The sequence below is a fragment of the Pan paniscus genome, chromosome 9, assembly GCF_029289425.2.
Source record: "Pan paniscus chromosome 9, NHGRI_mPanPan1-v2.0_pri, whole genome shotgun sequence".
Classification (NCBI taxonomy): Eukaryota; Metazoa; Chordata; class Mammalia; order Primates; family Hominidae; genus Pan; species Pan paniscus.
In genome coordinates this window covers 112727454-112754866 of record NC_073258.2, presented here as the reverse complement: position 1 = coordinate 112754866, position 27413 = coordinate 112727454, and the positions used below count along the sequence as shown (strand labels likewise).

The following is a 27413-nucleotide window of genomic DNA, read 5'->3' as shown; positions in this document are numbered from 1 at the left end:
GAGGGAGGGAGGGTTTCTTTAGACTCTATCCCCACAGCCAACCTTTTTTTAACCAAAAGCATATTTTATTAATTTTTAAATTGATACATATCAGTTCTACGTATTTTTAGGTTATATGTGATATATATATATATATAAATTTTTTTTTTTTAAGATAGGGTTTTTTTATGTTGCCCAGGCTGGTCTCAAATCCCTGGACACAAGTAATACTCCCACATCAGCCTCCCAAGTAGTTGAGATTACAGGCATAAGCCCACCATGCCTGGCTCGTGTTATTTTGATACGTGCATACAATGTGTAATGATCAAGTCAGAGTAACTGGGATATCCATCACCTCAAACATTTATCTTTTCTCCTTTTATTTTGAGACAGAGCTTCACTCTTGTTGCCCAGGCTGGAGTGCAATGGCATGATCTCGGCTCACCGCAACCTCCACCTCCCGGGTTCAAGCGATTCTCCTGCCTCAGCCTCCTGAGTAGCTGGATTACAGGCATGCACCACCACGCCTGGCTAATTTTTGTACTTTTAGTAGAGACAGGGTTTCTCCATGTTGGTCAGGCTGGTCTCGAACCCCTAACCTCAGGTGATCCACCTGCCTTGGCCTCCCAACATGCTGGGATTTCAGATGTGAGCCACTGCGCCTGTCCTACATTTATCTTTTCTTTACGTTAAAACACCCCAATTCTTCTAGCTATTTTATTTTTTTGTTTTTCCTTTTTGAGACAGTCTCACTCTGTCTCCCAGGCTGGAGTGCAGTGGTGCGATCTCAGCTCACTGCAACCTCTGCCTCCTGGGTTCAAGCTATTCTTGTGCCTCAAGTGGCTGGGATTACAGGTACTTGCCACCACGCCCACTAATTTTTGTATTTTTAGTAGAGACAAGGTTTTGCCCACCTCAGCCTCCCAAAGTGCTGGGATTACAGGCATGAGCCACCACGCCCAGCCTAGCTATTTCAAACTATACAATAAATTATAGCTATAGTCACCCTACTTCTTATCAAACACTAGATCTTACTCCTTCTATCTAACTGTATTTTTGTATCCATTAACCAACCTCTCTGTCACCCTCCCCAAGCCTTCCCAGCCTCTGGTTACCACCAATCAACTCTCTATCTCCATGAGATAACATTTTTTTTAGCTCCCACATACTGGTAGAGAACATGTGGTATTTGTCTTTCTGTGCCTGGCTTATTTCACTTCACATAATAATATCCAGCTCCATCCATGTTGCTGCAAAAGAAAGGATTTTATGCTTCGTTATAGCTGAATAATAATATTCCTTTGCATATATATATTTTTTTCTATACCCACTCATCTGTTGATGGACACTTCGATGAATTCCATATCTTGGCTATTGTGTTTTTGTTTATTTGGTGTTTTGTTTTGTTTTTGAGACAGGATCTCACTCTGGAATGCAGTGGCACAATCATAGCTCACCACAGCCTTTATCTCCCAGGCTAAAGCTGTCCTTCCACCACAGCCCCCTGAATAGCTGGGACTACAAGTGTGTGCCACCATGTCCACCTAATTTTATTTTTAGTAGAGACAAGGTCTTGCTCTGTTGCCCAGGCTGATCTCAAACTCCTGAGCTCAAGCGATTTTCCTGCCTCAGCCTCCCAAAGTGCTGGGATTACAGGCACGAGCCACTCTGACCGGCCTTGGCTATTGGAAATAGTACTGCAATAAACATGAGAATGCAGATACCTCTTTGATATACTGATTTCCTTTCTTTTGAATACATACCCAGCAGTGGAATTGCTGGATCACATGGTAGCTCTGTTTCTATTTTTTTGAGGAATGTCCACATTGTTTTCTATTTAACTATACTCATTTACATGCCCACCAATGGTGTATAATAAGCATTCCCCTTTCTCTGCATCCTTGCTAGCGTCCTTTTTTTTTTTCACTTGCCTGCTGTGTCAAATGTCTTTCTGATAAAAGGCATTTTAACTGGGGTAAGATGATATCTCACTGTCACAACCAACATTTTCATAAGTACCTGGTAGTCATGAAAAAGTGTCTGCAAGTGGGTGCAAATTCCTCGTGTCTGTGGCTCCCAAGGTTCCTATACTGTCTTCTCAGCCTTTAGCAAATAATTAAAAATCTCAAGCCAGGCGCAGTGGCTCACCCCTGTAATCCCAACACTTTGGGAGGCCGAGGCGGGCAGATCACCTAAGGTCAGGAGTTCGAGACCAGTCTGGCCAACATGGTGAAAACCCGTCTCTACCAAAAATACAAAAATTAGCCAGGTGTGGTGGTGGGCATGTATAATCCCAGCTACTTGGGAGGCTGAGGCAGGAGAATTGCTTGAACCTGGGAGGCAGAGGCTGCAGTGAGCTGAGATCGTGTCATTGCACTCCAGCCTGGGCAACAAAACCAAGACTCCGTCTCAAAAAAAAAAAAAAAAAAAAAATCTCAGCTGAATTCTTATCTGTTGTATAGTGGCCCCATCTTCCTCCCAGGGTCTACCACAAGTGAGCCAGTACTTGTATCCTATCTCTCCTTGTAGGTGCCTGTTTCTTTTTCAGGCTAGTTGACTGCACTATGATTTCATCTCTCTGATGGGTTCAAGAAAGTTACGATATTTTAGATTATCCAACTTTTTCTTGTTTTTTTGGGTAGAAGCAAGGCTCTTTCTGGCTTTCTACATCCTAGGTAGAAGGCAGAACTGCTATTTTTTACAAAATCTCACTTTTAAAAATTGTAGTAAAATTCACCATTTTAACCATTTTAAGGTGTGCAATTCAATGGCATTTAGTACATTTAAAATGATGTGCAAACAACCACCATTATCCAGTTCCAGAACACTGTCATCATCCCAAAAGAAAACCTGTATGCACTGAGTGGTTATTCCCTATTCCTCCCTCGCTCCTGACCCTGGCATCTGGCTAACCCACTCTACTTTTGGTCTCTATGGATTTGCCTATTCTGGACATTTTATATAAATGGACTTACACAATATGTGCCCTTTTGTGTCTGGCATCTTCCACTTAGCATAATGTTTTCCAGGTTCATCCACGTTGTAGCATGGATCAGTGCTTCATTCCTCTTTATAGGTGAATAATATTCCACTGTATGCATATACCAGAATTTGTCTATCCATTCATCAGTTGATGGACATCTGGGGTGTTTCTACCTTTCGAATATTGTGAATATGGCTGCTAGGAACATAGACGTACAAGTTTTTTTGAACTCCTGTTTTCAATTCTTTTGGGTCATATGGTAACTCCATGTTTAACTTTTTGAGGAAGTGCCAAACTGTCTTCCACAGCAGCTGCACCATTCACATCCCCAGAGCAATGTATGACAGTTCCAACTTCTCCACATTCTCACCAATACTTATTATTCTCCATTTTTGACACCATTTAGTAGGTGTAAAGTGGTGTCTCACTGTGGTTTTGATTTGCATTCCCCTAATGACTAATGATTTTGGGCATCTTTTCTTGGGTTTATTGGCCCCCCTTTTTTTTTTAGACAGAATCTTGCCCTGGTGCCAGGCTGCAGTGCAATGGCACAATCTCAGCTCACTGCAACCTCCGCCTCCCAGATTCAAGTGATTCTTCTGCCTCAGCCCCCCGAGTAGCTGGGACTACAGGTGCGTACCACCACGCCCAGCTAATTTTTGTATTTTTAGTAGAGACGGGGTTTCACCACACTGGCCAGGGTGGTCTCGATCTCCTGACCTCATGATCTGCCCACCTCAGCCTCCCAAAGTGCTAAGATTACAAGTGTGAGCCACCGCACCTGGCCGGCCATTTCTTTATCTTCTTTGGAGAAATGTCTATTCAAGTATTTTGCCTATTTTCTCTTGGGTTGTTTGTCCTTTTGCTGTTGAGTTGTAAGAGTTCTTTATATATTCTGGATCCTAGACCCTTATCAGACAATATGATTTGCAAATATTTTCTCCTATTCTGTAGGTTGTCTACTTACTTTCTCGATAGTGTTCTTTTATACACAAAAGTTTTTAATTTTGATGAAGTCCAATTTTATCTTTTATTTATTTTATTTTATTATTATTATTTTTGAGACGAAGTCTCCCTCTGTAGCCCAGGCTGGAGTGCAGTGGCGCAATCTCAGCTAGCTGCAACCTCCACCTCCCAGGTTCAAGTGATTCTTGTGCCTCAGCCCCCGAGTAGCTGGGATTACAGACTCCTGCCACCACCCCCAGCTAATTTTTGTATTTTTAGTAGAGACAGGGTTTCGCCATGTTGGCCAGGCTTGTTTCGAACTCCTGACCTCAGGTGATCCGCCTGCTTCAGCCTCCCAAAGTGCTGGGATTACAGGCGTGAACCTGGCCTATTTATTTTTTTGAGATGGAGTTTCACTCTATCACCCAGGCTGGAGCAGCTCACCGCAACTTCTGCCTCCCGGTTTCAAGTGATTCTCCTGCCTCAGCCTCCCGAGTAGCTGGGATTACAGGTGCCCACTATCACGCCCACCTAATTTTTGTATTTTTAGCAGAGACAGGGTTTCACCATGTTGGCCAGGCTGGTCTCAAACTCCCAACCTCAGGTGATACACCCACATCAGCCTCCCAAAGTGCTGGGATTACAGGCATAAGGCACTGTGCCCAGCCCAATTTTATCTTTTTTCTTTTGTTGCTCATGCTTTTGATGTCCTAAGAATCCACTGCCAAATCCAAGGTCATGAATATTTTTCTCTATGTTTTCTTCTAAGAACTTTATAGCTTTAAGCTCTTACATTTAAGTCACTGATCTATAGTCTGAGTTAACTTTTGTATATGGTGTGAAGTAGGGGGTCCCATTTCATGGAAATATCCAGTTGTCCCAAGCACCATTGGTTGAAAAGAACATTCTCTGGTTATATGGGTTTTTATCTGAACTCTCAATTTGATTTCACTAATCTACTGTTTTATTTTAAATCTGAAATAATTATTGTTTTCCCTTAAGAGTAAATGGCAAGAAAGGAAGTGGGTTCAGAAAGTACATTACTCTTTCAGGAAATTTAATTATATTGAAAGAGAAAGGGCACAGCCAGAGGGGAATGAGAAACATTTGCCTTGCATCTCTCATATGCTCCACAGTACACTAGATGATTTCTATATATTTCATTTAATGCTCAAATTCTTCAATATTACTTTGGTTCCATAAAAAAGGAAACTAAGATTCAGTGACATTAACATTCTTGCCCATGGTCACACACTGTGCTGAATGGTGCAGCCCAAATTGTACCCTAGATCTGTTTGATTGTATATTCTGTATTTTTCCCTCTCTATTGTTTTGTGTCCAGTTTTGGACATGACTTTACAGTGCCTTGGGACCTACAGAGAGAGATATCTAGTTTACATTTAAAAATATAGTACTAGGCCAGGCGTGGTGGCTCACGCCTGTAATCCCAGCACTTTGGGAGGCCGGGGCAGGTGGATTGCCTGAGCTCAAGAGTTCAAGACCAGCCTGGGCAACACAGTGAAACCCTGTCTCTACTAAAATACAAAAAATTAGCCGGGCGTGGTGGCGGGCGCCTGTAATCAGGAGGCTGAGGCAGGAGAATCACTTGAACCCTGGAGGCAGAGCTTGCAGTGAGTCGAGATCACGCCATTGCACTCCAGCCTGGGCAACAGAGCGAGACTCTGTCTCAAAATAAATAAAAATAAAAATAAAAAATAGTACTGAAGCTCAGAAAATAACTGAGATTTGAGATAAAACATAAAAATTATCGGCACACAAGTGTAGTTAAAGCCAGGGGAGTGGAAGAGGTCACCTGATGCCGAAGACAATATGAAAAGGCTTAGGTTTAGGCTTCAATTGGATGGAATCCCAGGACACATCAACATTCAAGAATTAGAGCAGAATAAAAGGAGATTCAAGAGGGACTAGAAGGAAAACTCAGGTATTTACTTCACTACCTGCAAGTGCCAAGTCTAACCTCTTCATCTCTATATCTCCAGCATCTAACATTGATGGTGAATAATGGATGCTTAGTAAATATGTTAAATGAATATCTGAATGACACTGAAACTGAAGAAGAAAAAAGTTTCCAGGAGACTTTTAGAGAATAGTAAATGCTTTTGAAAAGACAATGAAAGATAAGGTTTAAAAAGTAACCACTTGATTAGGCGACAAGAAAGTCAACAGAGACCCAACAAGAAGAACACTAAGCAAAGTAACAGATAAAAGACTGTAGTGGGCTGAGTAGTGAACAGGAAGTGAGGAAGAAAAGAGAGCAAATATAGACTCTTCTTTTAAGAATTCTGATGTAGAGGAGTAAGAGAAATAAGTCAGTAGCTAGAGAGCTGGCAGAAGTTACACAGATTTTTGTATTTTCAGATAAGAGATATTTCAGCTTATTTGTGAATACAGTTATCACTGGAAGCATTAGATTAACATCTTAGTTTTCAAGCAGCTATAGATTTATTTGTAGTACTTTAAATAAATACTATATATGCACAAAGTAATTTTTCGGGGGGAAATTTATTATACTTAAAAAAGAAATTTCTAAGTATTTACACCTATTTATATTGGCAGTTTACACTAATCTGAAGAAATCAATGAATAAAATAATAATAAAAATCCTCTACAAACAATAGAAATGACTATTTTGAAACACTGCTAGAAAAGGAAACTGAAACTAATTCTGGTAATAAAATAATTCATTGCCAACATGGCGAAACCCCATTTCTACTAAAAATACAAAAATTAGCCAGGCGTGGTAGTGCACATCCGTAATCCCAGCTACTGGGGAGCCTGAGGCAGAAGAATTGCTTGAACCCGGGAGGCAGAGGTTGCAGTGAACAGAGATCGCGCCACTGCACTCCAGCCTGGGCAACAAGAGTGAAACTCCATCCCCCGCCGCTAAAGAAAAAAAATTTGTTTCATTCCCAGCATAGATAACCTCATCCAAGAGGAAAAGATATCTGGGATCAGAGGTTTGAAATGCTATTTTATTTACTCTACAAAAAAATTTTACATTTCATATTTTTGCAAGTATTTTCAGATTTTTACTTTAGGTTTCTTAATGTGCTTTTAAAAATTTATATGTAACATACAAAACTGTTTCTAGTCAGCTTTTTACTATTTGGTTTTTATAAATTATTAGATACCTTTTGATTAGGCCTGATTAAAAGATAAGAAAACATGAACATTACTAAGCCACAAAAGGCAAAATACAAACTAAAATAGAAATTACCAGGCAGGGTAGCTTTCCAACAAGTTTGAACAAATGGGAAAAAATATAGAGTGGGCACAGAGCAGGTTAAAATACACTTCCTAGCCATGGCCATTAGATGGTGCAAACATTTTGCAGGACTTAAACTAAACGCCTTAAGCACTCAAAGTTTTTATTTTATTTTGAGATGGAGTCTTACTCTGTCGCCCACGCTGGAGTGCAATGGCGCAATCTGGGTTCACCACAACCTCCACCTCCTGGGTTCAAGTGATTCTCTTGCCTCAGCCTCATGAGTAGCTGGGATTACAGGCGTGTGCCACCACACCTGGCTAATTTTTGTATTTTTAATAGAGATGGGGTTCACCATGTTGGCCAGGCTGGTCTTGAACTCCTGACCTCAGGTGATCCACCCACCTCAGCCTCCCAAAGTGCTGGGATTACAGGCGTGAGCCACCGCGCCCCGCCTGAGCACTCAAAGTTTTAAGAATATCTCCAAAGAAATTAAACGCCTTGCTTCAAGGAAGAAGTGGAATTTTTTTTTGTGCTGTTTGGGAGTGTAGAAAAATTTACGTATGTATGTGTTTTTGTTGTTTTATATTTGGCTTTTTCAGCATAAATCTTTTGAGCTTCTGTGTTCTTCAAAGATATTTTAGCCTCTGTGAGTCAACAGCATCCTGCCTGCACGTGGCTAAATGGCACTGGGGGTGGTGATGGCATATGTCTTCATAGTCTTAGAACTAACTCAATTGCAGTATTGCTACAGAAACAAAATAGTACAAAAGTGAAGTACTACAAGAAAAATTACATCCCCAAAATGTAGTGTGAAAAATACTAAATTTCTGGTCTAATATGCTAGGAGTCCCTACTGAGCAAAAATGGGTACTTACTTGAGTTAGGGGGCCAGGACTCCCGGTATTCACTACCTACTTGAGTTCTGGGTGACTTGACCCGAACCTGGGGAGCCACACAAAAATCACAGGAGTTATGATCAATGGGAGACCTTAACCAAGAAATTTAAATCATAAAAGTGTGCTTAAAATACTACATACTTTTCTACCATCTCTTCCACAACATATAAAATCTAATATATTTATCCTAACAATAATAATATATATGAAAGGCTTTCTGGTTTCCAATGCATTTTCCCTATATTTTCTCATCCAAGGCCAAGCTCAATCAGGGGTAGGTGGGAGGGGAAGAAGCGTAAAGGGAGACCCTGTGGGGTCAAGAGCCACAATCCTTACACAGCTACAGTTGCTGGGAGCAAGTATGACCATGAACTTCTTCTCTGGATTGTCATACCATGATGAATAGTCAGTTCCACTGAGAGAAAAAACAATAGAGAAAAACAACTCTAACCTTTAACAGGATCTTGTATCTCTTCACACTGCCTTCATCTCAATTAAAATTCTTAAAACCCAGCTTTCTCAGGAGCTTGCCTAAGAGAGATACCACAGCAAGAGGGTTACCTTTCTTTCTTGTTTCTTCTGCGTCTCCATAACATGCAGGCGCTCCATGAGGCTAGAAATGCCCTGCTCCAAGCTGTCAATAGTGTGGTGCTGAGGATCGTGGCCACTGAAGCTGTTGCGCAGGCTGCGGAGAGCATCTCGAACAAGCTGCAGGTCGCTGGTCTGTGGGCAAAAATAAGGTGTTGCTGGCATGGCACGGTGCCACTTCCCAACCACTGGGCTTAAAAGGATATAGGAGAGAAGTTTCCAGAAGATTTTTCCCCCACAGAAGCAGGCCTATGGTTTGCCCACTAATTCTTAATTTTGGATAGCAAGTGCCTCACATCTTTACACACTCCACAGATCCAGGAATTAGGGAACTGGAATATCAAAGGCCTCATCCACTGGCCATGGCTTTGGCACTCTTCTGGTTTCAGTGAGAAGTGGCAGGACTCCATCAAAACTCCAGGTACCTACCCCTCTGTTGCTGATTGAAGCAGCTCCTTTTCCTGCCGTTGGAAGGAGAAAACCATTGCTTTGAGAGTTGTGACTGTTGTAGTTGGTCGCCTACAGCAGCATGAAGAAATGTTGCTTGTTAAAGGGAGAATTGTAAACCAGATGTGCTATCTTATTTTTCTTCTTTACATTTATCACTTCCTGATGAAGTATATAATTGTCTGTTTAATGGCTCTCTTTATTAAAATGTATCTTTCTTAAGTATAGATTTTTTTTCCCCTTTTGGTCACTGCTGTATGCCCAGCACTTGACACTTAGTACGCATTGTTGGATGTGAATGAAGGAAATGCTAACCTCCACCTGGAGGCCCCAACCTAGCCTCTGCCACAGCACTGGAGAGCCTCAGAATGCTGCTCCAGCACTGCCTGGCTTTGCTTCAGTAATTTAAAAATAATGGTGAATATATATATACACACACACATATATATATATTCATACATATATATACACATACATATACATACATACATACATACATATACATAATATACACATACATACATATACATATATACATACATATACATATACACACATATACATATATATGTATGTTTATATATGTGTATATGTGTGTGTATATGTATGTGTATATGTGTGTGTGTATATATGTGTGAGTGTATATATATGTATGTGTGAATATATATATATATGTATGTTTTGTTTTGTTTTGTTTTGTTTTTTGATCTGTCACCCAGGCTGGAGTGCAGTGGCATGATCTCAGCTCATGGCAACCTCTACCCACCGGGTTCAAGCTATTCTCCTGCCTCAGCCTCCTGAGTAGCTGGGACTACAGGCATCCACCACCACGCCTGGCTAATTTTTGTAATTTTTAGTAGAGACGAGGTTTCACCACATTGGCCAGGCTGGTCTCAAACTCCTGACCTCAAGTTAGCCACCTGCCTTGGCCTCCCAAAGTGCTAGGATTACAGATGTGAGCCACTGTGCCAAGCCATGGTGAATATTTTTTGAGCCTGACTCTATGCCAAGTGGCTCCAACAGAACTGTGTTTAGTTATTTATGTGGATTATCTCATATATTCTTCATAATGACAGACTGAATCACTATTATTTCCATTTTCCAAATAAGCCCTATTTCTAAGGCTCAGAAGATAAGCAACTGAAGGCCACAGAATGTAGGAGTGATAAAGGTGGAACGTGAAACCAGATTTTCTTATTCTGGAACCTGCACTTTTAACTAGCTCATCATAGAGCCTCCTAACAAACAAGCCTGTGGCCTTGGTTCAGCTCTGAGTCAGAAACACAATCTCCCTGTTTGCTTCATAAATGTGGGAGGGAGAACACGGGGTCTAGGTTACCTCATCTGCCTCTCTTTTCATACAGTGAGCCAAGAGGACATCTTTGTGTTCTAGCTCTCGCTCTAGATCCACCTGCAAAACAGACACTAAATCAGAAAAGGATTTCTTTGGGCCAAAGAGGCAGGAAGGTCAGTGGCTGAATATGTTCTGACCTGGTGGTAACTGACATCAGAGAGTTTCCGGAGTGCTTCTTCTAACTTGGCCTGGTGCTGCTGAAGAAGGCGATCCTTCTGCCCCAGCTCTTTCTGCAATAAAGATAGAGCTTTCAGATGAGCGGCAAAACCAGGGACACTGAAAAGTTCACCCTCTGCAGTGTAACTTCCACTCAAGTAAAGTAGAGCCTCAGGAAAAAAAGTCCTTTCCTCAAAATATACCAGGAAGACTTTACACACCATAATAATCTTACATAGTGCAAAGGATTCTTCAAGAGTAATGAAGAAGGGAACTGCCATTTGTAGGAGGACCACCATGAGCCATTCATACTAGTCAGAGATAAAGGTTAAGACTAGAACTGAAGTTTCTAGACCCCTAGTCCTGTACTCCCTCTCCTAGCTGTGCCATCTATTCTTCAGAGCTAGTGCATCAGGGGACACAGAAAAATGCTTCCTTCTAAAAAGTAAGGATAAAAAAAAAATCAAAAAGGATGAAAATAGAATACTTAAGTGCTTTTTGAGCAACAATAACGGGCTGTTCATGAAAGGTCAGTGGAAGTTATTTCCAAACTGATATTCATTCTTACTTTATATTCTCCCAAGAGCCGGTTCCTCTCATCTAGCTTCCTCTGCAGATCCACCTGCAAGAATAAGAAAGAATTCATGGCACGCAGGTACTGCCTGCTAACCCTCAAGGAAACCAGCTACTTAGTAACCATAGTTAATGTTGGCAGTTACAGTATGCAGCACAGAGGGGATATGATGGTAAAAATACACAGCTGCTCTCCACATTTTTAGTGAAGTAATTAGACTGTAGAACCACAATTTTGCCTCTGTATCTCAGTGTCCTCAAAGTTGAAGAGGAGATCAAGGACCTTCCTGCCCAGTATGATGTGGGCTTTCACCTAGGAACAGAGATGAGTCTAATGGGGAATAAAAATAACTGCAGACACTTAAGGCAGGCATCCCAGAAGCAAGATAAGAGATTAGGATGGCCAATCTAATAGTTCTTCGTGCAGTAGCCTGTTCTGCTAATGGGGCTCACTGAGGTCAAGGCTCATTGATTTAACTCACATTCTGGTTGTGCAGCTCATCTTTGTCCATATTTGCCCTCAGTAGCTCTTGTTTGAGCTGAAGAACAGATGTGTCCTGCTGAGTCAATCTCTGCTGCAAGGCATCCTAGGGGAAAAAGCATACTAATTATTGTTGTCTCAGTTCATCAATCAGCCAGTTATTATTACAAATTACTAAAGCCTTTAATGTGTTTCCAGCATTCGTTATGGCAGACTGGAAGACAAATGGGGTAAAGGGTCTTGCCACGAGTTGCTGAGGAGGGGTTTTTCTGTCCCCCTCTAGGAAACTAGCATCCAGAGCAAAATCCTATCCACTGTTCTATGAAACTTACTGAAGCCTGATTTTTTTTCTCTGCTTACTATTTGTCCCCACCCTCAATCCTGACAGCATGGTGTATTCGAGAGAGAATGACTGGACTTTGGGATCAGATAGACATAGATTCAAATTATAAACCTACCACTTACTACTTTTGTGATGTTAGCCTTGGACAATGCACTCTACTTTCTCCCACCTGGGCTTTCTCATCTATATCTTGGGCATATAAATACTCAATCTAGATTAGCTGTTTTTCCTTCTACCTCTCTGCCCAGTCCCCATTTCCTGGAGAGATGGGCCCTATTCATGCCCGCCACTCTGTTGTTAAAGAATCCCTGAAATCACTCCCTTGCTGGCTTCCAGAGCCTTGCTGCTATCCTGCTTCCAATGGCTTCCAATGCCTAGTCTGGACCAGGATTAGAATTATATTTCCACTGAGCATAACTGTTCTTTGATTCATGATCCCTCTTCCCAATTTCCTAGGATCTTAATAGCATTAGGCTTTCTTTGCCTCAGCTTGAACCCTCTTGGTTCCTATCAAGCCTAACAAAAGGTGAGCTGGATATCCTTGCTTATAAGGACAGTTGTGACATATTCCATCAACCATGGTGACTTCAAATGGAACTAATGGATTAGGGCTGCATTCTAATATATTTGTCCTGACTTTTCTCTCTTTACAGACTGCAAAGAAAGGGTACAGACTCTGAAGAATGTGGGAGCCCATTCTTAATTATACACTCTGCCATGACAGTACATGGTAAAGGAAGTCTAAGATGCCCTTGGCATCAGTAGTTCAAAGGAATATTTCCCAAAATGTGCTCCATGGGACATTAATGTGCCACATGATGTTACATGGGAGAAAAGACACTTCTGTGGTTATTAATTCTAAATCATTTTTAGGCCAACCTCTTTATGACAGACCTTTTCAGATCCTTTACATGTTATTATTCACAGTGAGTCTTCAAGACTGCAGAGCATTTCTCAAACTTATCTGACCATGGAACACATTTGTTTTTTAAAGTGTTTCAAAAGTACTAAGCCTACGGAATATACTTTGGAAAATGTTGCTGAGTGAATAGTCTAGCCCATGAACGGATGTGCAAGGAAGAGGGGAAAAGCAGCCACTTAAAAGCATCCTCTTCTACTTCTAGGTATTATACTCCCATTTGGGTGAAATAACATATATTCAGGCTGGGCATGGTGGCTCACACCTGTAATCCCAGCACTTTTGGAGGCCAAGGCAGGCGGATCACGAGGTCAGGAGTTCGAGACCAGCCTGGCCAACATGGTGAAACCCCGTCTCTACCAAAAACACAAAAATTAGCTGGGCGTGGTGGCACACGCCTGTAATCCTAGCTACTCGGGAGGCTGAGTCAGGAGAATTGCTTGAACTCGGGAGGTGGAGGTTGCAGTGAGCTGAGATCATACCATTGCACTCCAGCTCTGGGCGACAGAGCAAGACTCCATCTCAGAAAAAACAAAACAACACAAAAAAACCATATATTCAAGGCTGTTAGATCATTGTTTATATTAGCAAAAGACTAGAAATTATCATGTATAATAAATTATTTAGCATATATATATGTATGTATACAGTGGAATACAATGGAATACTATGCAGCCATAAAAAAGACCTAGGAAAGTCTTTATGTACTACTGACATAGAATGAGCTCGAAGATATACTACTAAGTGAAAAAAAGCAAGGTGTCAAGTTTTATTTCTAGTATACTACCATTTGGGTAAAACTGTGGGGGAAAGCGATATAGACACAAATGTGCTGATAACTGTTAAGATGCCTCTAGGAGGTCGGGCATGGTGGCTCACACCTGTAATCCCAGCACTTAGAGAGGCCGAGGCGGGTGGATCACCTGAGGTCAGGAGTTCAAGACCAGCCTGGCCAACATGCTAAAACCCAGTCTCTACTCAAAATACAAAAATTAGCTGGGTGTGATGGTGCGCACCTGTAATCCCAGCTACTCGGGAGGCTGAGGCAGGAGAATTGCTTGAACCCAGGAGGCGGAGATTGCAGTAAGCCAAGATCGCGCCACTGCACTCCAGCTTGGGCGACAGAGTGAGACTCCGTGTCAAGATTAAAAAAAAAAAAGGCCGGGCACGGTGGCTCACGCCTGTAATCCCAGCACTTTGGGAGGCCAAGGCGGGCAGATCACAAGGTCAGGAGATGGAGACCATCCTGGCTAACACGGTGAAACCCCGTCTCTACTAAAAAAATACAAAAAATTAGCCGGGCGTGGTGGCGGGCGCCTGTAGACCCAGCTACTTGGGAGGCTGAGGCAGGAGAATGGCGTGAACCCAGGAGGCAGAGCTTGCAGTGAGCCAAGATTGCGCCACTGCACTCCAGCCTGGGCAACAGAGCGAGACTCCGTTTAAAAAAAAAAAAAAAAGATGCCTCTAGGAAAGAGAACTAGATGACTGATGGGACAGGGCTGGCAAGCAGATTCTTCATGGTTTATCTTTTTATACCTTTAAAATGATTTGAATGTTAGTTAACTATTCAAAAACAAAGTAAATAACAATTTCTTTAAAGGACATTCCTTTTTTTTTTTTTTTTTTTTCGAGACGGAGTCTCACCCTGTCACCTAGGCTGGAGTGCAATGGCATGATCTCAGCTCACTGCAATCTCTGCCTCCTGGGTTCAAGCGATTCTCCTGCCTCAGCCTCCCAAGTAGCTGGAATTACAGGTGCCTGCCACCACGCCCGACTAATTTTTTGTATTTTTAGTAGAGATGGGGTTTCACCATGTTGGCCAGGCTGGTCTCGAACTCCTGACCTCGTGATCCGCCCGCCTCGGCCTCCCAAAGTGCTGGGATTACAGGCGTGAGCCACCGCGCCCGGCCCTAGAGGACAATCTTTCACACTGAAGAGGATTCTTTTACATATAGAGACAATCAGGGTGGAACAGATGGAAATGGTAGCAACATGAATCATAACTACTAGAAATAAGCCTCAGCAAAACAAAGGTATATTCCTCGACATGTCTCACTTCCCTCCCACAAAGCCCTTTCTTTACCAATAGCACAGAGCTATTAAAGGTCCACAGAAAATTCCAACTCTCACCACTCACCAACAGACTACTTTACATTGCAGAGACTTTATTTAAAGAATTAAATGTCTTCTTTTTTACCTTTATCCCCTGTAAGTTTCTGGCTTCTTGTTTACATTTCAGCAGTTCCTTCTGCAAACCAAATATAGTTAGATCAGATGGTGACATCTGGGTTGCTTCAGAATGCATTACCTCATTCTGTCGGCAAGAGGACAAAACCCAGTTGATCATTCCGTGAAAAATTAACCCTCTACTAAGGCAGAAAACAGCTCTGGTTCAGTGAGCAGTACAGGCTGATCCACAGAAACAAGAAGAGAACCATTCCGTTCTTCCCTGTTGGCACCCAGGCTTAACTGCTCAGGTAGAGAAGAGTTGCCAAGAAAGAAGATACCCCATAATTCCCATAGGCTCTCATTTCTATATTTAGCAATCTTCACCAACAGGAAAACCTAATTATAATAATCTAAATCCTTCTCACTGAATATATGATCATATCTAAATATGCCTACCCCCAATGTCATTAAATAATTATCCCTATTTTTAATGTTTAGCAAAGGGTTGGAGTGTTTCTGATCCAAGAGGGTATTGTTCTTTGTGGGCCAAACAAAAACACATTTAGCCTAATAATGAAATACTGAGTAATTAACATTCCCTTACAATAGATAAAATATATGTATACGATTGTCACTAGGAAATAGATTTTAGAAGGGGAACAACCATAACCCAGACCCCAATCTCTTCTCTTCCTATTGTATCACATCAAGATTTTGCAATTAACATATCTAAAATGGGGATCTGTAACTTGGACTCCACAGATGGGCTCAAAAGTTGCTCTATTAGGCTGGGCATAGTGGTTCATGCCTATAATCCCAGCACTTTGGGAGGCCAAGATGGGAGAATCACTTGGGTCCAGGAGTTTAACACCAGCCTAGGCAACAAGGCGAGAGCAATCTATACAAAAAACACAAAAATTAGCCAGGTATGGTGGTGTGTTCCTGAAGCCCCAGCTACTTGGGAGGCTGAGGTGGGAGGATCGCTTGAGACTGGGAGGTCGAAGCTGCAGTTAGCCATGATCGTGCCATGGCACTTAGCCTGGGTGACAGAGTGAGACTCTGTCTCAAAAAACAAACAAACAAAACAAAACAAATAAATAAAAGTTGCTCTATTAAAAATGCATGTCGGCCAGGCACAGTGGCTCACGCTGTAATCCCAGCACTTTGGGAGGCCAAGGCAGGCGGACCATGAGGTCAGCCGTTCAAGACAAGCCTGGCCAACATAGTGAAACCCCATCTCTACTAAAAATACAAAAATTAGCCAGGTATGGTGGCGGGCGCCTGTAGTCCCAGCTACTTGGGAGGCTGAGGCAGGAGAATCGCTTGAACCCAGGAGGCAGAGGTTGCAGTGAGCTGAGGCTGCACCATTGCACTCCGGCCTGGGTGACAGAGCCAAACTCTGTCTCAAAAAAAAAAAAACACAAAATTCATGTCTATGAGTATGAGTGCAAACATACATGCATACTTCTAGGGAGAGGGTTAATGTCTTTACTCATAGACTTATGACCAAAAGAAAAGCTAGGAATCACTGACCTAAAAGAATTCTGAGAAGTATTTATAAAAAAAGACTGTACTGGTATTAGATACATTTTTTTCTTTTAATTAAAGAATAAAAACCATGAAATAATGCAAACATATAGAATGGTACAACCAATAATGACACCGAAATTCTATTACCTACCACCAGGATTAAAAAGCTATTACCTTCCTGACATATTTGGGATGTATCTCTCTCTTTCAAGTAAAGACATAATACAGATACAGGAAAGATTCCAATTCTGAAATCCCTTTCCCTCTTGAAGTTGTGTAATATTCCCATAATGGTGTTTTTTTTTTTGAGATGGAGTCTCACTTTGTTGCCCAGGCTGGGGTGTAAGTGGCACGATCTCTGCTCACTGCAACCTCCTCCTCCCAGGTTCAAGCAATTCTCCTGCCTCAGCCTCCCGAGTAGCTGGGACTACAGACGTGTGCCAGTACATCCAGCTAATTTTTTGTATTTTTGGTAGAGACGGGGTTTCACCATGTTAGCCAGGATGGTCTCGATCTCCTGACCTTGTGATCTGCCCGCCTCAGCCTCTCAAAGTGCTGGGATTACAGGCGTGAGCCACCATGCCTGGCCCCCATAATGTTTTTAAGGGGTAAAATGTACATGTCTTGACATACCTTTAAGTCCTGATTCTCCTCCATACTCTGATCCAGACGACTTTGGATTATAATCTGAATATAAGACAAACAGAGATGGCTAAGCACCTATGCTGTGAAGTACAGAGCCACTCATTCAACAAATATTTATTGAGCACTACTAGATGCCAGCTCTGTACTGTGGATACAAAGAACAGGAAACAGTTCCTGCTCTCTGATGTAAGTATATGCATCAAGTAGCAAGTAGATCTATATGGATAAAGCTTAGAATAAGTATGGGTGGGCCAGGCGTGGTGGCTCACATCTGTAATCCCAGCACTTTGGGAGGCCGAGGCAGGCAGATCACTTGAGGTCAGGTGTTAGAGACCAGCCTGGCCAACATGGTGAAACCCATCTCTACTAAAAACACAAAAATTAGCCAGGTGTGGTGGTGCACACCTGTAATCCCAGCTACTCGGGAGGCTGAGGCAGGAGAATCACTTGAACCCGGGAGGCAGAGGTTGCAGTGAGCCAAGATCGTGCCACTGCACTCCAGCCTGGGCAACAGAGCAAGACTCTGTCTCAAAAAAAAAAAAAAAAAAGAATAAGTATGGGGTGGGGGTTGGGTGCAGGGGAGGGGGTGGGGTAAAGGGAAGAAGAAATGGCAAGAGATGAATTTGGAGAGAAATATCAGGGCGAGATCAAGAAAGGCCAGTGAAGGCAATGGGGAATCAATGAAAAGTTGTATGCAGAAGGGTTACAAAATGAAGTTTGTCTTTAAGGCAAATCATTCTTGCTGTTTTACAAAAACTTAATTAGAGGAAGACAGGAGAGGAATCAGGAAAACCAGTGAGAAGGCTGTTAGAATACTGGATGGAGGCTTGATTTTCAAGTGGCTGTGAGAATGGAGAAAACTGGATAAAGAAATTAGAAATGTAAACTGGTAAAACTTGGTGACTGACTGGATGTAGAGGGAAGTATGTAGAGGGAAAGGATTCAAGGACAATATTCAGATTTCTGTTTGGCGCATTTTGGTATCCAAAACAGATATCCAAAAGGACAAGTAGCTTTGGTGGTTGGGCAGAGGACAGAAACACTTTAATTTAGGACTCACTGAAATTGAGATGCTTATGGGACTTACAAGTGGAGATAATAAGTAGGCAGTTGCATATTGCATACATAAATCTAGAAATCCATAGCAAGAGCTGAGCTGGAAATAAATACATGAGAAGCAAGAGGGAAGTGAGTGAAGAACTGGAGGCAGATACTACCGCCCAGGTGAATGTTTAAGACACATGAGGGCCTAGACTGGAATGCTGAGGAACACCAACATTAAAGGCACAAGCAGAAAACGAGAAGCTTCAAAGAGACCTTGAATGTAAACTCCATAAGGGTCGGGTCTTAGATCTGTTTTGTTACTACCATATCTCCAGCATGTTGAAATAGGGTCTGGCATATAGTCAGCACTCAATAAATATTTGTTTATTAAATGAATGAAGAAGGAAACAATGGTCAAAAATGTAGGAGGAAAACCAGAACTGGTCAAGGAAGACAGCATTTCAAGAAGGCATGAACAGCCGTGTCAAATGCTAAATACAAGTAAAATACATACAGATTTAGTGTCCAATCACAAAAGATGGAGCTCACCAGTTGTTCCTCGGGATTGACACCTGGTTCACAGAGGGCCAAGGGCCTCTCCTGTTCATCTTCAGGTAAGGATCCGTTGAGCAGTAAGGCCTGAATAACCACAAAGGCAGAAAGAAACTTAACTCTCCTTCAGATGACTTAGTCCAGAGTTGAACTTGGTAAGCTCACCCCAAGTTAAAATCACAACTCAGCCTCCTCAAGAAATTTCGTTGGTAATTTTTGCTCCTTAGATACTTCCCATTGCTCACCCTGGGACTAGTTCCTTTCATTAGGTCCATGCTCTGGCTCTTTCAGCTCTCTGGACACCTGACTGCTCTGCTTCAAGGTGCCTTGGCCCCAGAAGAAAATCTAAAAACAAACCTTTTTTTCAAAAGAGACACAACACATTTCAAACTGGAGCTGCTCAAACTCAATTTTACCAGGGAGAAAATGATCTAAAAGCAGTGTAGAATCATCATGGCTTAGAAATGAGTATTATAATGAATTATTTGGAATACATTTGGAGCACTCACTTGGGTTTGTTTGATTTTTGTTTGTTTTACTGATTCTGCATTTTTACTCCCTAAAGCAACCTCTATAGAACAAGAAGGAAAACACATTTGCAGAGAGATGTCCTCATTCATTTCAGCTCCTGACCCAGGTGGTTTTCATTAGAATATACGTAGGTGGAATAGGGAGGCAGATTTACCATGAAGCTAAGAAAGCTCCAGCTGTAGGCCCCCCGCATGCATTGCCTCTCCCAAGGTCCTATACCTAATTATTATTGTTATTATTATAATATTTGGAGACAGAGCCTCACTTTGTCACCCAGGTTGGAGTGCGGTGGCCCGATTTTGGCTCACTGCAATCCAGGGTTCAAGCAATTCTCATGTCTCAGCCTCCAAGTAGCTGGGATTAGAGGCATGCGCCACCACACCCGGCTAATTTTTGTATTTTTAGTAAAGACAAGGGTTTTGCCATATTGCCCAGGCTGGTCTCAAACCTGTGAGTTCAAGCAATCCACCCGCCTCAGCCTCCCAAAGTGCTGGGGTTACAGGTGTGGCCCACCATGCGTGGCCTATACCTAATTATTATATTCATAATTTTGTAATCTTATTCTTTAAGAAGCCCCCCTGCACACACACAAATTATATATGTGAGGACTCACAAAACATGGATCTGTCCCTGCAGGTGAGTATCTATCAGGTCAGTGAAAGACTGAAAAATGTGACCCCATTTTATAATAAAATTTGAGTAAGTCAAATGAATTTGGCTATCTCACCAGTCATGGCAACAGGTGCAGACATATATAAGAAGCCAGGGCCGTGGGGAGCTAAGGGCGTTCAACATTATGGAAATATCAACTATAACAGCAAACTGTTCAAAGGGTTCTAACTAAGGAATACTAGTAAGTCAGAAATCTTGGATGTGGCTTAGCATGCAACTTGTTAATCACTAAAAAGAGTTAAGAAGCCCAGTGGATGCTGTGAGCCCTTTTGTATTCTACAATGGAACTAAATTCTCATTGTGATCATGTGCCTGTGAATTAAAACTCTTCTGTTTGCAGGGAATATTAAGATGCTGACTTTCTGCCTGTCATTTCTCTTCTTTTTCTGTCTAATCTGCCATCGAATTTCTCCCAGACTAAGAAAATGCAAACAAACTTTGAGCCAAACTGATGAATATCCATGTTCATATAATGCAAATTATCCTGGGAACAACCTGGTTGGGTATAATCTCAAAGTTCTCCATGACATACTTCCTATGCAAGTAAAACACACACAAAAACATTCCATTAAGGTATTCGTTAATGGAGTGGCAGAAAAGCGATCTAAAAGGCCTCATAAGCCAGCCATTTTAAAAATACAGAGCAAATGAAGGAAAACCAACAACTTTCTTTGGGAATGTTTACGCAGGCAACATTCCTCCCACACTTCTCAGTTCCTGGGGCATACGTTATGCAAATTGCTTTGCCACAGCACCAATCTCCTTTTTTCTTTAGGAATCTTTTGTGTCCCCACCCTGTTGCAGGCTAGCTGGGAGCACGCCCTCCACCGCCTGCCGGCTGCCAGAGCCACACACATAATGTGGGCTTTGTTTACGTATCCATAAATATTTGACAATTCAGAAGCACTGCAGTTCCCAGCACAAACAGAAAGGAATATTCCTAGGCAATTTCAGGGTCATCAGCACACTATAAGGACTCCCCCAAACAGAGACAGACACACAAAGACAAGAATGAGGGGGTCACTCAGGGTGGGAACTATGTCAAGTGGGTCAGTCAGTCTTGGGTAGATTTGCCGAGCTGGCACTACAGGTGTAGGAAAAACTGAAGGGCTTTGTTGCTCAAAGTAAACCTCTTCTACCTGACCATCATGCCTTGGCATCCATTTGCACATGTATTAGGAGTGAGCTAAATCCTTTAGCTAAATTCAAATGGAAACCTGGCAGCATTACTGGCTCTTACACTCTTCCTGCTAGAGAATTCCTAGAAGAAAATCCCAGACTATTCACAGTGCCATTCTTTGGTGGAAGCTGCAATTGCAAGTCTGCAGCCACATACAGGGTAGAAGCCCACCTATGTAGCACAGAGTCAACAATAAGGACTTGATAAGGGTCAGTAATGGCTCCTGGGCTTGCTGAAATCTTAAGCACTGTGCTATGAACGGTAGCCCACAAAGTCCATTTAAAGTATTCAAATATAAGGAATTTTCTGCTCTTTCTGTGCTATTCCCTATATCTAAACTCCTCATTCAGTTCTGACCTCCTAGAAAACTAAAATCAGTTTATTTTCCATTGATAATACTGACTTAATAATCAATTGGTATAACAAGGGCAAACTACAAGGGAGAGAGCTACCTGTAGTCCTGATATCATTTTCTTTGCTTCCTCCATTTCTTTTTCTAAATATTCTTGTTGTTCCAACAGCTGTTCTTCCCATGAGGTCTCCAGATAGGTTCCAGGGCTCCCTGGCCGCCAGTCTCGAGATAATGGAGAATCTGTCCCCTCTACAAAATGAAAAGAGGGAGTACAGTTCATGTTGAAGAAAACTGATTTCCAGCAGACAGCGTTCACAGGGTGGCGTTCACAGGTTCAGGTCACCTGCGTTCTGAACCTGTTCTCATAGCACAGACTGGACTCTCCACCAGGTGGGGTTGTGAGGCCTAAAGAATTGGCTGTGAGCTCAGGCCTCAGGCTCATTTGGTGCTAAAACAATCTATCCTCTTTTAAAACACTTAGGAAGTAGTAAGATTCCCTCCACGGGAGCCTTGGTATGCGCCACACAGACTTCACCCTTAATTCTTAGAACTGGCATTCCAAGAGCCTGACTTTGCCAGGTACAAAAAGAGGAGCTGTCAGATGCAATGAAAACAAAATCTTACTGGTTACTCTGAAGCTTTAGAGGGGAGACTTCAATTCAATATTCCTTTCAGCACTCACTCATAAGTGGACCACTTTCATGTAGAATACTGTGTGAGTCACACAGCAAACAAACCAATAAAAACATACCTGTACAAACTGTTTAATATCACTTTTATTTTCCTAGCTTTAAGGTCTCTTTGCTCTGGTTTCCTTGTCTATTTTATACTACCTAATTGTATGTACAGCCATTTAAAATGCATTCTAGAATTCAGAAAGGCATAAACTCTTTCAGTGAGTTTCTTCATTCATGAGACGAATATAATAACCCCTCTGGGTTGCTGCAAAGATTAAATGAGGTAACTTATGTGCAGGGCCTGCTGGTGCCTGGCCCAGAGCGGCACTCAGTAAATGCTCTCCCTCTCTCTCTAAGGCCTCAGGAGTTTTGACTCAGTAACATGACTGACTCTTTGGTACTAATGCCAGGGTTAGATGGGGAGCAGAATACAGAAGAATTCAATTCCAGTTTTTCTTCTGAGGGCCTCTGTTTCATTACAACTCATGTGGGTAAATACAATTCTAAGTCTTGCACTTTGCTTCTTGCATGTTTTTCTCTCTATGTAAGAAAAAATAAAGAGCAACTGAGACAGAGTATGGAAGTCTAAACAAAGGGAAATCTTTGTGGTCCTTTCTGCAACTTCATACCAAGCCTGATATAGACCTGCTCTCTATTCTCTGTGCCCTCACAGACACCTCAGCTCATACAATGCATTTCTGGTCCCAATTTAAGTTATGTAAGTCCTGCAATTATTTGTATAAGATAGGAATAATAAAAGTGTTTACTTGAGTAAGGCTTTTGAGTGCCCCAAAGTCATTTCCTAATTCATAGGCAGCCAGCTGAGAAAGGGCCTATCTATGCTGCTGCAAGATTTTTGACAGCTAGGATATCAGAAATGACATTCTGCAAGAGGATAACCGCATTAATTGGCTCAAAGTCATTAGAGCCCTCTAGTGCTGACCCTGCACGCACAGACCATGGAGATGGGGAAGGCCAGGGAGCTTATTGGTGATGGGGACCTCTAAATTCTTCAAGCTGACTGTTCCTTGAACCAGCCCAGGCAGGCGTAGAGATAGTACCTGTTCTGTTCTCTATTCCTTCAGAGGGAATAATCACAAAATCTGCCTTCTCTTCTGACTGGGTTATGATGGACTCGCTCTTTGCACTGTGGATTGGACTGGGTGAAGTCAGGCTGTGATTGAAGAAAAAGGAAGAAAAACGATTATTATGAAGAGTTGTTCAGAAAGCAGCTTTCATAATTTATTCCTGAGAACAGGAACATGTTCTTATTCATCTTACTCCTCCATGGGTAACACAGTACTTGGCCCACAGAAAATAAAATATTTATTTAATGATTAACTTTTTGAATGAATGAAATTAATATTGAATAAAGGAATGACCTAGTCCTACAAAGTCTCTCCCACAACAAGGATGCCTTTAAGCCTAATTCATTGAGAAGAGATTCACCAAAATGATGGGTAATCTAGCATTCAAAGAACTCCAAGTTTTGCTTTGTTTTACCTCCCACCACCTCCTCCATCACCATCCCTGGGCCCACGTTCAAAGACTGATGCCAGTCTGTGTCTAGTAGCTTTTGGAGATAGAAGGAAATTTTATTTCCAAAACACTGATCTCTCACAGATACAGGCAATACCAGCCAAGTTATCATGGCAGATCAGCTCTGAGCTGATCACAAAGGAGAGTACAGGGTGGGGGTGGTTCAAGGGGAAAAGTTGCTGGAGGGCGTACATTGCCAGGCTGGGCAGAGGAGCAGTTATATATCAGTAATTGAGCTAGAGCATGACAAGGGGAAGATAATATGTCAAAAGGGGAAAGACCTGCTAGGAATAGTGGAGTAAGGGTTTACTTGATTTATTCCTATCAAAGAGTTATTTATATTTCTGACACAATACTTTCAAATTGTCCTCAGAATCTTCTCAACAATTCTTAAGATTTTGTTTTGTTTTATTTTTTTGAGACAGGGTCTCACTCTGTTGCCCAGGTTGGAGTGCAGTGGCTCCATCATAACTCATGGCAGCCTCAAGCTCATGGGCTTGAGCAAATCTCCTGCCTCAGCCTCCTGAGCAGCTAGGACTACAGGTGCATATGATGCCGAGCTAATTTTTTAATCATTTTGTAGAACAAGTTCTCCCCGTGTTACCCAGGCTGGTCTCAAACTCCTGGGCTCAAGTGATCCTCTCTCCTCAGCCTCTGTACTTGGGATTACAGGCATGGGCCACCGTACCTGGCCCTTAAGTTCTGATATAACTACTAGCCTTGGAAGGAACTATGCAGATTTTTCAGGGAAGTGGAATTTTAAATCTCCAAAAAAACAGCAAATCTACAAGACAAGATGGGAATGTGAGGCTGGTGCTTCCATGTGACAGGGAAAAGGAGTCTCGAGCCATCTCTCTTTGCACTGCACTTTGAGAACATCAGCACTGAAAGAATCTCAGGGGCTGAGGGGTCTCCGGGCCCAGCCCCCTCTCAGGAATTCTTTCCAAATCTATCACCCAGACAACAGTGAAAGTGGCTAGGATTCACTGACCCACTTAATGTGCCCCTGAAGTCTCCCAGGCGAATCCTCACAACCACGATCAGGAGTTAACATTTTGTCCTCCTAGAATCCAGTAAAAAACAAGAGCCAGGCATGGTGGAGGTAGCCAGGCACTTCAAAAGCAGTGAGGCAGCCTGAGGACTAGTGTCTCATCCTCCTCACTGTCCGTATTTTAGGGGCTTTGCTGGGAATGACCTCAACTAGAAATACATTCTCTTCCTTCTTAGAACCACAGAAAACATTTTAAAGCTTTTAAATTGAAATATCAAATTAAAGAAAGTTGCTTAACCATATCTATAGATCTATAACCAAACAGGCAGGAGGGGTAGGGAGTGGCAAGAAGTGATATTCCGAAATAGCAATTGCTTTCTAGAACTTTCTTATTCATCTTTCACCACTTAGGCAATCTTGACTTCCAGGCCAACATGAATTAGCTGCTTGAAAAGCTCTCATCCAAGTGTACTATGTCATTCACAAGGAGAATAGATTTGTGCCTGCTCAGGCCTCAGCATTTACCTTCTTACAGAAATGGGAATCCAAGTGTAGAAAGCGGCCTGCAAGAGCTGCTCATCTTTGAGAAACAAGAAAACACTTTCTCATCTGACAAGGTGCTATGGATGACATGTTCCATCCTCTGACTTTGCTGGACCACAGTTGGTACGTGTGAGACAAAATCGGGGAGGAGGGTGCAGTGTGAACCTAGGATGCTAGAAAACTGCTTTCCTAAAAGCACAGACGCATGCTCAGCTCCTTCTCCTTCCTAAGAGTTATCTCCCATATAAGGGCAGAAGGAGGCGGATGTCTGGATATCCATCCCCGCTGGGGGAGTGGCAGAGCAGCCAAAGGAAAACAACATTTCTCTTTCTTGAATTGAGGCTGCCAATGTGAGGCCACCGAGAGGTGAGACCATGAAACTCGATGGCCAAGTGGAGAGATAAAGGACCTCAGGCAGGAAACTCCTGAGGCACATGTCAGAGCAGGCACCCTGCTGCCTCCCTAAAGAAGTACCTCATGTACAAGGAATATGCATTATATCCTCTGCCCCAGGTCAGAAAAAAATATTTTAATGCTAATTAATTATGTATATGACAGGCTCCTCCCTGATTAGCTTAAAAGTCCTATTTTATAAACAATCCCCTACTTAGCATCATAATCCTCTCTGAGGTCAGAGAATGACTGATCAGGTCTGGCTGATACATTTCTTAATTCCCACAGGTCTAATAGCTCTTCTATCTTAATTTATCAGACAAGCAATCCTGCAGCAAAGATACTTCCCAATCCCACTCAAATTAATTTTTTTAAACGGGTAATAGGCAATAAGGAAGAGTTCTATATCCTCATGAAGTGCCCTCCCCCACCAAAGACCCTGGCAGGCGCAAGGGCTACTCCTCTCCCCCCCCCCCCCCCCGCCCATGCTGGCTCCACTTCCTACGCCCACCGTATTTTATAGTGATAACCCCTGGTCAGCAGCCGGTCCTCCCAACATAATGCTCCCACCACCCCGCCTGTCTCTGGCCAACAGCATCTTCCAGCCCTGCCCCTGTTCCCACCCAGGCCCCCCACTTCCAAAGCCAGAGTGGCTTCAGCTCACCATTTGACTTGCGTCCCTCCCATGGTCCCCCTCCTGTCTCGGGCTTCAGCAAGCCTGCGTCCCCGGGTGAAGTGGGAGGCTGAGAGTCACATCGCTCCCAAATTCAGGCATGTCTCCCCGCGCTGGGGCTGGAAAACGCCTCCACGGGAAGGCCAGCTAGCAAAGCTACTGGCCCGGCTCGCGGGAGAAAGTGGGAACGGCGGCGGCGGCGTCTCGGCCCCAGCGACTGGGATGCTCCAGGCTCTGAAGCGCGCAGTCCCGGCCGCTCAGACTGTGCAGCAGCCCGGCCCCGGCGGAAGCTGCCTCCCCTCGCAGGCTGCCGGCCCCTGGCCGCTGCATCTTGGCCTCCGCGGACGCACGGTGCCGGGCATCCCCCCTGGCGGGGGCATCTCAACCCATCTCCCACTGGGAGGGAGGCTCCCGGCGGCGCAGGCTGCGCCTCGAGTCCCCAGCGGCGATCCCACTCCGTGCCACCTTCCGGATCCCTCCCCGCCCCACCCTCTGCTCCCTCCCTGGGCTGTCACACGCGGCGAGGCAGCCGGGTCCGACCCAAGCCAGCTCCGCTGGCCAACCGACCGCTCTGGACGGAGGTTGAGGGTGCGGGCCAGGGGCGGGGCTGGGCGGGGTGGAGGTGGGGGTGGGGACGTCGACGAGGGGTTGGGGGATGCGAGGAGAGGAGATTGGGAGCCTCAGGATAGGCAGGGGAAGAGCTGCGTATCGGCAGAATCACGAGGAGGGCTCTAGTGGTCTGAGTGCTGGGGAGCCCCGCACCAAAAACCTTGCCTTCTCCACTCTGAGCCCTCCCTTTGTGGACGAGGGGTCGGTCGGACAGGTCAGGCCCGCATGGGGCTCTGGCCGCTCCTCGGGGTGGAGACTCTGACGCTCCCCAGGAAAATTCGCCGAGCACCTATCCCCTCCCACCTTCCCCTCTGGCGTTTCGTGTGTTCTTTTTAACCAACTAAGGATCATTTTGCTTGGCTACAATGTGAGGCTGGTATGCGGTTTTCGGAGCAACAGGCTGGCAGGGCTTCCCCAGGG

General features: G+C 43.4%; 1 protein-coding gene across 3 annotated transcripts in view; it reads right to left on the bottom strand.

Annotated features, from left to right (window-relative positions):
• Positions 1 to 27413, bottom strand: part of DIXDC1 (DIX domain containing 1) — a 95504-nt gene that overhangs the window by 18298 nt on the left and 49793 nt on the right. For 2 of the 3 annotated variants that reach the window (XM_008971366.6, XM_003805441.6), the window contains 12 exons: positions 23307 to 23419; positions 21669 to 21817; positions 18831 to 18920; positions 17226 to 17279; positions 15091 to 15141; positions 11633 to 11737; positions 11146 to 11199; positions 10559 to 10651; positions 10407 to 10478; positions 9050 to 9139; positions 8594 to 8755; positions 8012 to 8078 (listed from right to left, as the gene is read on the bottom strand). In XM_008971366.6, the coding sequence (XP_008969614.1) occupies positions 8012 to 8078; positions 8594 to 8755; positions 9050 to 9139; positions 10407 to 10478; positions 10559 to 10651; positions 11146 to 11199; positions 11633 to 11737; positions 15091 to 15141; positions 17226 to 17279; positions 18831 to 18920; positions 21669 to 21817; positions 23307 to 23419 (1100 nt within the window). Of the gene's footprint in view, positions 1 to 8011; positions 8079 to 8593; positions 8756 to 9049; positions 9140 to 10406; positions 10479 to 10558; positions 10652 to 11145; positions 11200 to 11632; positions 11738 to 15090; positions 15142 to 17225; positions 17280 to 18830; positions 18921 to 21668; positions 21818 to 23306; positions 23420 to 26375; positions 27228 to 27413 lie in introns of those variants that run through there. The other variant, XM_008971369.5, reaches the window with a different exon arrangement.